At 32.4% G+C, this 13593-nt stretch overlaps 1 protein-coding gene across 2 annotated transcripts; it reads left to right on the forward strand.

The window, feature by feature from the left end:
- The first annotated feature begins 3276 nt into the window (after positions 1–3276).
- Positions 3277–13300, forward strand: LOC124362355 (gem-associated protein 7-like). 2 transcript variants are annotated; one of them, XM_046816787.1, is made up of 2 exons: positions 3277–3504; positions 12916–13300. In XM_046816787.1, the coding sequence occupies exons 1-2, from the start codon at positions 3405–3407 to the stop codon at positions 13152–13154; spliced, it is 339 nt and encodes a 112-aa protein (XP_046672743.1). In that variant the 5' UTR covers positions 3277–3404; the 3' UTR covers positions 13155–13300. The 2 variants fall into 2 exon arrangements, with proteins under 2 accessions (XP_046672743.1, XP_046672744.1); XM_046816788.1 differs by lacking the exon at positions 3277–3504 and adding an exon at positions 4172–4287.
- The last annotated feature ends 293 nt before the right edge of the window (positions 13301–13593 follow it).

Genomic DNA, 13593 nt, shown 5'->3' on the forward strand with positions numbered 1-13593 from the left:
ATGAAGGTTTTCACGAGTTATCAAGGTTTGTTATGGAAACATACAAAAACGCTCGTTTTGAGCGTATCTATAGAACTCATTTGGGATCAAAATGGTAATTTTAATGTTTTAACAACTCTGAATGTTGTAAAAATTGTCATTAAAAATATAGTAGTTTTTCGGGGATTTGCCTTGATGATCGTCAGTAGCATCTGGTTATTAGGCCTACGTATATAGATAACATGAAAATAGACGATGAAAAAATGATTTATTTGGATTTTTATACACCTATTGCCTTGACAAAAACATCATATGTTCATAATTTTGGCGCTTCTCCAACAACAATAAAAACTTAGTCTTCATGTTGTTAGTTAATCAGATTCACAAGTAAAATGGACGATAGTGTGAATAATTAATTTTTAATACATACATTTTGCTTACTGAAACACAAAATTTACCAGAGGGCAAAAATATTTTTAAAACTCACGTATAAACTGTCAACAATTAAAAATTTCAATTTAATAATAGTTGTTTCAATTGGAATTTCCAGCTATATAAATAGGATATTTTAGGAGAAGGCTACTGTTAAAAAAATTCTCGGGGGAGTGCCCCCAGACCACACTCTACACTGGGGAATATTGCGTCAGACCCAAACATATATTTTACCTACGTAACTGCGTAACTGCGTTGGTGACATCGAGTGCCTGTTGTAACACTGAATAATTTAGCTTCGAAAATGAAAAGTAAAAAAAACTTCGAAGATAAATTATAAAATAGAATTTGGTTCAGAGAGTAAGATATTAGAATACAAATACAGCTAAACTATAATCAATCAAGTAACAGCATACATGCCATAATCAGGGAACACATCCCTCCCAAAAGGATTCTTGGAAGTAGGAATCCTTGTTACAACGCGCCCCCGGTATCATCGAGTAAGAAATCACTACGTGCAGTTGGCATTGTAATTTTTATTATATGTGTAATCATCAAAACTATCTGAAACAAGGGAAGTGGATAAAAAGTCAAATAACAGCCATCTTACAGGCACGGTTAGTCTGTATATATTACGGACATTCTGGTACTGACTAGTAAATTTCTGGTACAACTATGGACCTCCTCGTATCAATATTATTATTTTCGCAGTTATTGTAAAATAATACACATTTTTCACAATTTTAAATTATGAGGAACATTTATTTTTCCTTTACTATTTCAGCGCGTTGTTTGTGGATTGTTATACTTTATCGTTACTATGGACACTTTGGAACATACAAATTTGAAAATACTCAGTTCACTTTCAAATTTAATTGGCTCCATAACACTCACAATGACAACAGAAATGAAGACGTTAGCCAAAAAGCAAAGACCGCAGAAGTGGAATAAGTGCCTAAACGAAGGCTATTCTCTGATATTGGGAGGATCCGCTTTCGGTGGTGTTGCGAGCCTCGTCACCCGGTCCCTTGGCCCCCTCTTGGTCATGACTTCCATCGCTCTCTTCGCCGCTGTTGAGAACTGTGACAACGTATTTGGCCACGACGGCGATTGAAAATTCTTCTTCGAAATCTGTTTCATTGACCTTAATCAACTAAGTACATTACCTGTTTGATATATATTGCAATTTTATGTAAAATAACACAACAACATTTCTAAAATTTGATTTTTATCAGACTAATACTTCCCGACCTCATAAGAGTTGAGGGTACTTGTTAATTATAAAGATGAGTGGTTTTTTACCAGGGGGAAGTGGCAATATACTATTAGTTTTGTTTAGATAACGCCGAGCCAGATTAGATCAGATAACTTCAATACGTGTCACAGCTGTCTAATAGCCTGATTACGATACCACTTTCTATACTTATGTCGTTTGCTTCAATTTATTTCTGTGTCCATATTTTCTTAGTTCCCAATAATTCGATATTCAATAATTAACATTTAAGAGCGCTTACATGATCTGAGCTTAGATTGAGGTACTATATCGAGTGGTGTTTTTCTTTTTTCTCCAGAAATTCGGTGCCGTAGATGGTAGAATGGACATTTACTATTATATAAATTCAAATTAGCAAGGTTATTCTTGATAATTTATTCGCGTATTATAAAAAAAACTAATTTGTAATATGTTTGCTACAATCCACCATTCTCTTATCGATTTCCATAATTTAATGAACTGCTTTCTCAAAATAGTTTGGTTTGTATTTATTTGCTAGACCCTTGAATAATACTCAAAAGCCTAGTCCAATTAGTTTTAAAATTACGTAACATGCGTTAGAGTTTAATACAACGTAACATTTTAATTGATTCCATATTTAATGAATCTTTATTATTTTGTCACAATTAATAAACTAATTTACTCTTGAATCAAAAAGTATGTATATACAATTTTGAATGTTAACCACAAGTAAAGCTACAGTAACGAGAGTTACGTTAAAATTTAGCTTGTTTATTTCAGCGTTTAGATATAATATAAAGCAAGTAATTTGCAAACAATAACTTCCTGTTGTACCTATATCGATAACAACGATAAAGAGTACTGGGTTTTGGTATTTTCCAACCTAATTGCTACTTTGAAAATCCATAACTTGGATATTTATATACATGTACTATGTTTGTAAACATAATTTTAGAATTATTGAGTACATAATTTTAGAATTATTGAGTACATAATTTTAGAATTATTGAGTACATAATTTTAGAATAATATGAAAAAGGTTGTTGTTGTTAAATTACCATCTAAACTTTTATTCTTGATCGAAAATTATAAGATTATAATTTTAGGAGCTCCATAACGTGACCAATGGCTAATTATTTGGACTGCTCGATCAAGAATAAAAGTTAATATGATAATTTTACAACTTTTTTTCTATAATCCTAACATTTTCTATAATCGCATACTAAGAACGGTACAATTTTATTGTACCTATCTTGTATACAAATTTGGTCTTAATCGCATCACAAGTTTCCGAGTGCAAAATTAGTATTCATGGAGCCCCTATTTATCTAATATTTTTGAGTTAAGAAAGATTAATAGCCCCTGGAATGAAAACAATATTAAGAACCTCAATATATAATCATATACAGATACATCCTACTTTCTTATTAACCAACAATATTAAAACATAAATGTATTATAATTAACCAACATTACTACACAAGTATGATACTAAGCTTTTAGGTGCACTGAAAATAAAAATGCAAATAAAAATGATGTAATAATACGATAACAAAACAATCACAAGATAGTGAACAGTGAGGCAGCATAGTAAAACACCAAAGACTTCATTTATGCCAATAGTAAAAAAGTTTTACGATGTAAAGAAACGGATTCTGATTCTTCTGGATAAGTTGAGGTTAGCCGGTAACCATACATTTGTACAGAGGTTTAACGCAAATATCCGATTTAAAAATATTAACTTTTGTCATTTCTAAATATGAAAGACGCTCCCCAACAAGACTTTGCTACCCCAGACAAACAAGAAGCAAGATCATTCTTGAGAGAACGATTTCTAAGGGCCCTAGCACACGTATCAGGTATGGGTGCTTACACTGTTTGAATACAATGCTGTCAAAATTAATTTTAGAAAAATAATTGTTTATTAATTATTTGTTCATTAACTTTGGTGTCATTTTACTTTACCCTCCTAATCTAAAACGATCTAAAACAACTGTTGACAATCAACTCTTATCACGTTCAGTTGGAACCTAGGCATGACAACATAGGCCTACTTGAATTTGCATTCCAAAATAAAGTGAAGATAATGTTTACTTTAACTATGTTACCTAACACGATCTAACTAAAAACCACTTCTCACAGTTTCTTAAAATATACTTTTTATTTCAAGAATTTCCTTTTTTGTTACAAACCATATATTGCTCAAAAATTATTAAAGTGTTTTAGTTCATATTTAATTAATGCATCATTCTTGAGAACAGAGAGGAATCGGGTGTGTCCGGATGCGGGAGGATAAGAAACTGAAGAGGGTTAGGTAGCCTATAAGAGGAGGAAATAACAGGGTTGTCAACATTCATGCAAAAATTTGAGCAGAAAGATTGATTTAACAACTACACTGGAAGATAATTTAAGTTTTTCAGTACTTTTTCTGTGATTTGTTATTTTAGCTTTTTATTTATTGTTTTTCTTTTGTTATTTTGGACCTGTTAGCTACTGTGCAACTTTGGGCATCTCCACGTTACTTTTCCTGATTGGTTACATTCATTTGTGTAGTCATTTACAGAAATACTTATTGTTTATTTCCATTGCGGTACTCATGAGTGATGATGTATGTGATATGTTTCTACATATTCAATTCAAAAGTTAGTACATGTATCGTGATTCCACTTTAAATTATTACACCACTTATTATTATGTCAGAATGTACAGAAGAGATGTGGTATTGTTTTCTTTTACTTTGTAATGCGTAGGTCTTCATACCAAATATGAATATGATTCCTTATGATTATCAGTTTCAATAGAAAATACTGCAGTTTCAAGTCCAATTCTATGACAGTAATAAAGATCAAGGGTAATAATTGTTAAAAATTGATGGAGTGGATTTAATGAGCCCATAAAGTATGATCAGTGGATTCGGTTTTTATGCTGATTAGTATAACCATTGATACTTAATATTCATATACCGAATATGAGTCTGTCAATATCTAGGCCTATAATTATAATACCAATCATATTCAGAATTAAAATAGTTAATATGAAACATGTAGTGATGATGTAATAAGTAATAAAGGAGCTATAACAATCGAACACAACATATATTTCCAGTTCCAGTTTTTACTATTGGAAAAACTTATAAATAATAACAAAATGATAACAACATAACAAACATTTATAATAGAAAAACAAAATGTGTGTAACTATTTGTTTCCCCTGGGTAGCAATGATTAACCGCTTTCAAGAAGTTGTTGAAAGAATCCTCTCTAGAAAACCTTACTTCTCTTCTTTGTTCTCACATGACATGCCACATTTTAAAATTTGTTTCAAGGTCCTTCACGAGCTTTCAACTGTGTTATTGTGTGTACAAGACAATTCGTTAATTGAGACAAGATAAGACAAGGCAATGAAAAAGTGTTTAAAGTTGATACGTTAGTTATTGTTCAAAACTCAGTATCGGTTCATTAATCGAGGGTCTGCTTATCGTACTCTACCCAGCTCTTCTGACAGTTTGGTAATTCTGCAACACGAGGGGCACATACAAATTTCATGTATGATACTTTTAAGACGATAAACGTACTAACAGTAATGCCTGTTTCATTTATACCAATATTCAAGGATGCAGTATAATAATTGGCCACCAACTCAATCGAATCATCTATCAACACTCGAATGACTAAACTATCAATTAGAATGATTTTAACACTATCAGACATGTTTATTCGCTAGAGACAAGAAATACTGTTGATTGACAATAACCTATTACAAAATAACGTATTGAGGTATTATTTTCCAATAACCTGTTACGGAACGTGATCTGATGTCATAGCAGTTAGACACCTTGGGACATGATTTGAGGTTGGGAAAGTACTGATCAGAAATGCCCCTGGCCATCAGTGCGGGCTTTGGTGGTGCTTTCCCGCACTTCTGGCAAAAAAATGAAAAACATCCCTTGAGATAGTACCCAGATTCAAGCTCAAATCACATAAGCGCTTGTAAAGATTATATTTAACTTTGGTACTACTATTTACGATAGGTGGTAGCAACATTTACGATAACCTAATCTGAACCCACTTATATCGCTTAAAACATTCCTTAGTGTAACATTTCCCTTGGGTCATTGCTTGCTCGAAATGGCCAGGCTTTTACTGGTTACCAAGTAATCTAAAAGCAGAAAGTTGTTGTGAGAACACCAAATCATTCAGTCTAGCTGTTACTGAAATAACAGTATCCCAGTAATAGGTTACCAATGAATAATCTGTTACTGATACTAATACTGCCCATATGTAATTTTAATGGCAGCGTACATGTGTTCTTTATATTGCTAAGGAGTCAGACACGTTAAGTAAACAGTAAAAAGTAAACAAACATTACATTTTATAATTAATACACACAGCCTAGATATTTTTTTATTTATTGTTAATATATTAATTTTTAAGATGTATAACAAGCTGAACTATATTGTTATATCAAATACATATTACATAATTTAGCTTGCAATGATAATATTTTGAGCAATAAATAGTTAAATAAAATTTATTTATGTAGAAACAATACATTTGAATTAATAATGCAGTTATTAATAAAAGATAATTAATATTAACCTTAAAATTTATTTATTTATGTACATTAGTAATGGTAATCATGAATCTCCTATTTCTTTTCTTTTAAAATGTTATGTTAAACACCATGCTTGATTTATCATAAGATAGCAACTCCAGTCAAAACAATTTTTTTTTTTTTTTTGTTCTCTTAGGACAAGAAGCTTATAAATTGCACTTAGTCCTGTAAGAACCTTTGCACTGCTTCCGGAGTGATAGGATATTCAGGATGGGTAAGGTTAGGGAGTAGGGGCCGCCTCCTATCGAGATCCATGAGGAAGAATTAGGGCACTACATCTCAAAGTCATCCCGGAAGAAGGGGAGGCCAGCTCTGAACCAGCCTCTCCAGTCAAAGTAGGCAGGGGGTACCACACCCTTGTTGAGGTTAACAAGAATCTCTGAGGTTAGGGAACAAACCCCACCAACTCTCAACAGTCATCTTCCACAGTAGACTAGACCTACTGAATTGCCCATGAACCCCAGAATCTCACCATTTGTGGTTTGTGATGTGCCGCTACTGGACATCCATAAGGTTGCCCAGATTGAAATGGCACATCGGTTTTTGCTGTGCCCAGTGGTGGGTTCAACTGGAAGGTATAAACCAACCAGAAGTGATCCCTGCTGGGGGTCAAAACACTTTGCTATAACGAACTATCTTCCCTGTCACTGGCTGAGTTTGTCAAAGATCTAGAAAGTTGAATAGTTGATGATTTTACGTATCTTGGTAAATTTCTCAGTCATACTATTTGAACGTTTCTTATTTGAACTATTAATTCTTTTTGATTTAATACAATGTTTCCTATTTACAGTACAATCTTAACTTCATAACTTTTCTTCAAAGTTTATATATGTTCTTTTAACTTTTTTTGTGATGAAAATGTCACATATAAAAAAATACACGTGTGTTAAGTACAAACAGTATTAACATTTACTTAAGCACCTACACATGGGTTGTGAGATAGTTGATACAACACGCATAGGCATTCCAGTGTCGCTTTCTAAACAAATGAACAGATTTGGTTTACAGAAACCCTTTACATCAGAAATGCGCAAAAACACTGCATCGTGTTTTCAAATAATAAGACCTCATATTTTCTACATTTTCTGAAGGAGAGCATATGGACATCACTTTCTTCTGGAAAGTATTCCAGATATCCCATGTGGAAGATTAATTCCTCCATCTTTAATTCTAGAAATCAACCACTGTATATAAAAACATATTAGAGTTATACTTTTAACTAAAAAAGGAGTTAGTACAATAAGTGAGGGGTAGTATTTAAGATATTTGTTTTGTCCAGCTCGTCATAGGAAAAATTGGACATGGCAAAATCGCCTTCATCTTAATTTCCTATACGTTACGATGGGTAGTTTTGGACAGTTTTGTTATTAATCTAATTTTATAATGGACAATGCTTGGAAACATTTTTAAGCCAATGAAATTTAATATTTACTGAAACCTCAGAAATAATAAGACCTATTAAGATTTATAGCTTTTTGAAAAATTTTTAACAGTGTGTTTGAGGGATCATTCCAAAAATGCATCTTTAATGCTTTTTTTGTAATACAAAAATTTGATTAACCTTATTTTGAGTTTTTTTGCCCCCCTCCTGTTCGCTATAACATTATATAGTAGGAGATGTATAACCCAATGAAGCAGTGGTTGAGCGATTTAAGGAGAGTCAAATATTTAAGCCCACTTAGTCCTCTTAGGGCAAAGCTCTTTACAAACCTAGACTCATTTGAACGTGTCCAACTGCTCACTCCAGTCCAAACATTCATGTAACCTCACTCCAGGACAGTCGACTGAATGATTGACCTCAAGTTGAATGTCCCCAATAGAAAGAGTTGGAATTTCTAGAGGAGCTTTGAATACAACCAATTTTTGTCCACATTCAATTTCTGAAAGTTTTTTTGAAAAATATTGCGCCATCCATAAAAAAAGTATAAATACACCATCATGTAATATGTTTAAAATTTGTGCTTGGTGATGACTTGGTGGAGTTGGTCATCAGCAAACATACAAAAATTTCTCTCTGGGATGACATCTACAATTTTATGGGTATTAATGAGAAAAAGCAAAGCCCCAATGCAGATCCCGTGGGACACTAAATTGGTAATTTGTCTTGATTTGACAAATTTGGTTTTAAATTTAGAAAATGTTGGATCTCAGTTACCTGGCTTCTGCCATTAAGATACAAAACTGTCTACCTCATCTTGGTATTTGTTATACCAAACTATCTGAGTTTTTTCCAACTAATTTATATACACTTATATATAGATCTCAATACAATCTCAAGCTTTGCTGAGATTCACAATCCCATCAACCATCTTTTTTTTCCACAAGCATTTTTTGTTAATTTAGACTTTATACAGCCATACTGCTCACACAGGAGTTTATTTTCTTACAGTGCTACGGTCCCCACGTTGCTGTGCCTATTCTGCTACGATCCACTTTGGTCACCCTTCTGCTACGGTCCAGTCCCCAGTTGGCTGTACGATTTTGCTACGTTCCAGGCCCCCGTTTGTTGTCCCAATTTTCTCACAATCGGTATTCAAAGTGTGCTGCCCCTCATTGGTTGTGCGACTTGCTTCGTGTTGGCTAACTCATATTGTTCCAAGTTGACATTTAAATAACGATCAAACTTCAATGTCTGTGGTGTTGTTGAAAGTGTAGTTTGTATTAATGAAAGTAGGCTACACGTTATATATCACTAGCACTGGGTCTATATTATCTCAGGTTTTTTTAAGTAGGTTGAATAATGGTTCAAACTTAATACTAGTCTTTTGAAAGTTCTGATCAATATACTTGTTTATGTTTATATCATAATAAAGTTCACAAAATATTCACTGTTCTTACCAATCACTTAGAATCAAATAAGTTTTGAAAGTAATATTCTTTAATTTAAAGCTTATTATCTTACTTACCACATTTCTTTGTAGATGGGATACTCAATGAAAGACAAAGCAAATGACTTTGACGTCAATTTATTTTATATTATATTGTCTAATTCTACTCACTTTGCTTTGATTTTTGTTCACTAACACAACATCCCATCCCTTATTACAACTTCAATGCACTATTGTACAGTTTCAAATTTCATCTATACGAGTAGACGTCCTTACTGCTTCAAGTCCAGACAGAGAAGAAGGATTCTCCGTATAAAAACTACGCATGCCGGTTCACACAATGTTCATCCCCTCTCCCGTTCAAATCAGCATCTTCACGATTAAATATAATTTGATTCTTTTCTTATAATTGTCAAAATATATCACGTTCACTATAATTGATCAATTTAAGTCTTTCTATTTTCTTTTATTATTTTTCTAAAGCTTTTTTATTTAAATTTTTAGCAACATGCGCTTTCTGACGTCATCAATACGCAAGTCATTTTATCCCACAATTGGCTTTTCTGCGTAATTTTATTTAATACTTTTGTAAAACACGAATTTTGGTTATGTATAACTCATTTTAATTAATTAAATTTGTTCCCGTATAAAGTGTAATATATTTCTCCGTTATTAATTAAATAAATCTCAATTCCGACAACATGTGATTCACTGACATCACAGTCTGCCCATTCACTGACGTCACAGTCTGCCAATTCCCCGCGAATATTCAAATGTCGTAATTTGACCTGTCACAACAGTCAAGCCAGTTGGCCACAAACAACTTTTATTTAATTTAGAAACTGCAGACGTAGGGTTAGACGATAGTAAAACATCTCTCATCATTTAGTTTTCTTAAAAAGAAGTCTTAATTTTAGCAGTAGTACAGCCATCAGGGAAGGCACCACAATGGATAGAGGCGTTAATGAAGTGTATTAATGAGTATAATCTATCGTAAAATGCTTTCGGTACCTAATGCCGTCAATGCTAGTTGACAATTTTAGAGTAAATGTGTTATTATTTTCAAATTAATATTTGTTTATAGGTAAAAACAATGTTTGTACTTAATATTTGTGATAGGCCTATATTATGGACAGAACCATGTACAGTTGTCACTGAGATTAATTCTTCTTTTAGTTATGCTGCAACATTTATAATATAATCATTTAAAAACTATTTTTACAATTTACAATAAATTTCCCATCTTTTATGAGTTTTGTATTTTTTACCTGATCAGTTTTTACACTGTTCCCTTCAACGACTACGCTATATAGGCCTCTTTATGTTTGTTTTCTGCTTCAGAAATTATTTTATTTTACCATTCAGCTTTTGTTTTTTATACTTGCCCTATAAAGTCGGATTTGGCCTAAAGTATCTTGTTTTGTTAGCCTGTCATTAAGAATGTCATAAATTGAATTTATTTCTAATTCAATACACAAAGTTAACCAATCAACTGTGCTTATTCTACATTTTTAGTTTGTAGATTAGTTTGTTTGGAATATTAGTTTTGATTTTAAAAGGCCTAGTCTTTTAAAGTAAGTCTCAAAGCATATGTCATATTGGTCTGATATGGCTGGGTAAATGAAGTGTAATTACTACATATTGGCAAAGACACTATTAATGCAACTCGTAGACTCTCTTATAGGTGTATAGTTATTTTTATCCAAAGCTTTTTATGATATTATTATTTTTTTAGGGTATGAAAGTCATTTTGTTTTATGTTAGACCTATTATGAAGTGAGTAATTCTTTTTCAAAGTGTGTCCATGAAATATTAATTTAACATACAGTAAGTATAAAACAAATGAACCATTTAGCAGATCTGTCTGGATTCCACCAAGGAGTTTCCCACACATCCCCCATCTTACTTCATAGCTAGTTTCTACAAATTATGCAAGTGAGAGAAGAAATTCCGCCATTTCCACCAACATGAAAGTTCGGACTGTCTCTGTGTAAAGCTTGAAGATTTCTAACTCATTGGAAGCCTAATTAAAAAGTTCTCAGCGACATATAAAACTATTATATGTCATAAAGTAGCATTTATTTTGTACTTTCTCATGATATATGTGTCTTTCTGGTGCCGTTTTGTATTTTTGAGGAAAAAGTTAAGTTCGGACAGTCTACATACAAATAAAAAATTCTTTATGATTTTCAAATCTGCCGCTAAAAATAGCCTATTATGGGGGTTTATTCATGACGAACGGTTTTTTAATGGTTTATGATGGACTTTCATGGTTTATTTTTGTTTCAGCCGTTGACAGTGTGATTATAAATGTTATATTTATAGTTAGTTATGTAATGTGTCAACCTGTAGATTGTTTTATTTAGTGAACAGATTACAATTGTAAGTTTATAGGTTAGGATTTAATGACTGTCGACTGCCATTTTCTTATCCCGCTTCGGTAAGGAGTCGGAACTGGCTAAGAAATATGGTGGTGGAAGTGAGGAGAAAATCCTTCATGGAATTCATTGGCAGTTTCACACGTGTCTAGTAATCACTATTAAGCTTATCAATATCAAGACAATATTCACTAACAAGAAATAGTGAAGAGTCTCATCAAAAATCTTATATATGTATTTATTTACTAAAAGGTTTATGTTTATATATTTATCCACTAAAACAACCATAAGAATTAACTAACTCTCTTTAATCTAAATGCCATTGTTAAATAGTTCAAAACTTTGTATACATTAAAAATAAATAAAATACATCTGGAGGTAGGATTTTGGACATTTGACATTGTTATAGCCTATGTTAGAAAAGGTATAACACCATGTTTCGAGGATTGGAATCCTCTTTGTCAGGCGGGGGAGTATTAATACATATTAAAAAAAAAAAAAAAAAAAACAGAAAGAAGAAAAGAAGGGAAAGAAAAGGGTTCAAATATACCTGATAGCTGCTTTGAGTCCAGTCCAGGCTTACAAGTTGTTTTTGTCATAAATACGCTGCTTTTAGATTAGCAGACCTATCCAGCCAGCTTAATCCTCTTTCTGTAACGTTCAAGATGTGTCTCCTTCACTTTTGTATACTAGACACAATTCTTTGCACTCAGTTGTCATATTTATGAGGGCTTAAAATCTCTTTCTACAATGTTCAAGATGCGTGACTTCTTCATTTCTGTGTACTATACACAATTCTTTGCACTCAGTTGTCATATTTATGAGTGCTTACCAATCTCTTTCTACAATGTTCAAGATGCGTGACTTCTTCACTTCTGTGTACTACACACAATTCTTTGCACTCAGTTATCATATTTATGATTGCTTACTGATGATTATTTTATTGCTACTTGTACCATAGTCATTTTCTATAGGTTTTGTCCAACTTTATCAATACGTGAAACAGATGATGTATACTTTTCAAACTTTGTAAAGTTTAAACTTGAGTTTTTAAAAGGCTTTGCAGTTGTAGAAAAAGTTAATTTGTCAAGCTATATTTACTGTAAAATATTTAAAACCTCTCACAATTTTTTCTGTTAGGTATTCTAAAATAGAACAAACTCTAAATAAGCTTTATGTAAGTCTTGTTTTATACATAATAAACCATAAGATGATGTAATATTTGTTTTTAAAATTCCATATTAAAATAAAATAAAACCTGCCGTAAAATTTACGAAGACTTACTGATAGTGTCACTTTTATAAAGCTTACCATTCAGGGTTAAAGAACTTATTTCTCCCCAAAAAAAGTCTAAAAATCAGAGAATCCTTTATACTGTAATTTTTGCTGTGTTCCTAATCTTTGGATGGGACAGCTACATGGATAATTAAACAACTTGGTTATGTTCCAGATAAAGAGTGCACTCTCCATTTGTATGACAAATCAAATGTGAATGCCAAGTTTGGTGGGATAGATGTGGACATGTTCAAGTTGTATGTGAAGGATCTTCAGACTCCAATGTTCCAGCATCCTCATGCAATAGTGAGGACAAGTGATATACTAAGTATAGACGTGCCCAAGGCTAGCTACCAGAAACTGCTTGCCCCACACAAAGAAGGACAAAACGGTAATGAACCTATGGAATCATAAGCGGATGGAATATTTACAATGCGGACTGTAAAAGCATTCCTTTCATGAAATGATTCTTGTGTTTTTTAAGTGTTTCCTATAGTATGAATGTAAAATTTACATGTTTCACTCAAGTTTTATTATTAAATAAATTTTGTAATTGATAATTTTCTAGTTTTATTAACTGTTCATTGTATTACCACTGCTTATTGTTGTCGACAAATACAATGTGGTGAAATTTAGTTACTGGTTAAGTACGAGAGACATGCCTGGAGTACTGTACAGGTACATTTACCTGACTGGTTGTTATTCCATACTATTGTAACTACCTACTTTTATGGTTTATTGAGTAACTAGAATGAAACTTTTTGTTCAACTTGTTCATTTATAACCTCTGTGATAAATTGATACATTTACTTTACTTTTATTAGGTATTTTTCAATTATCTATCCATCGTTAA

This window comes from Homalodisca vitripennis, chromosome 5 (assembly GCF_021130785.1).
Source record: "Homalodisca vitripennis isolate AUS2020 chromosome 5, UT_GWSS_2.1, whole genome shotgun sequence".
Taxonomy (NCBI): Eukaryota; Metazoa; Arthropoda; class Insecta; order Hemiptera; family Cicadellidae; genus Homalodisca; species Homalodisca vitripennis.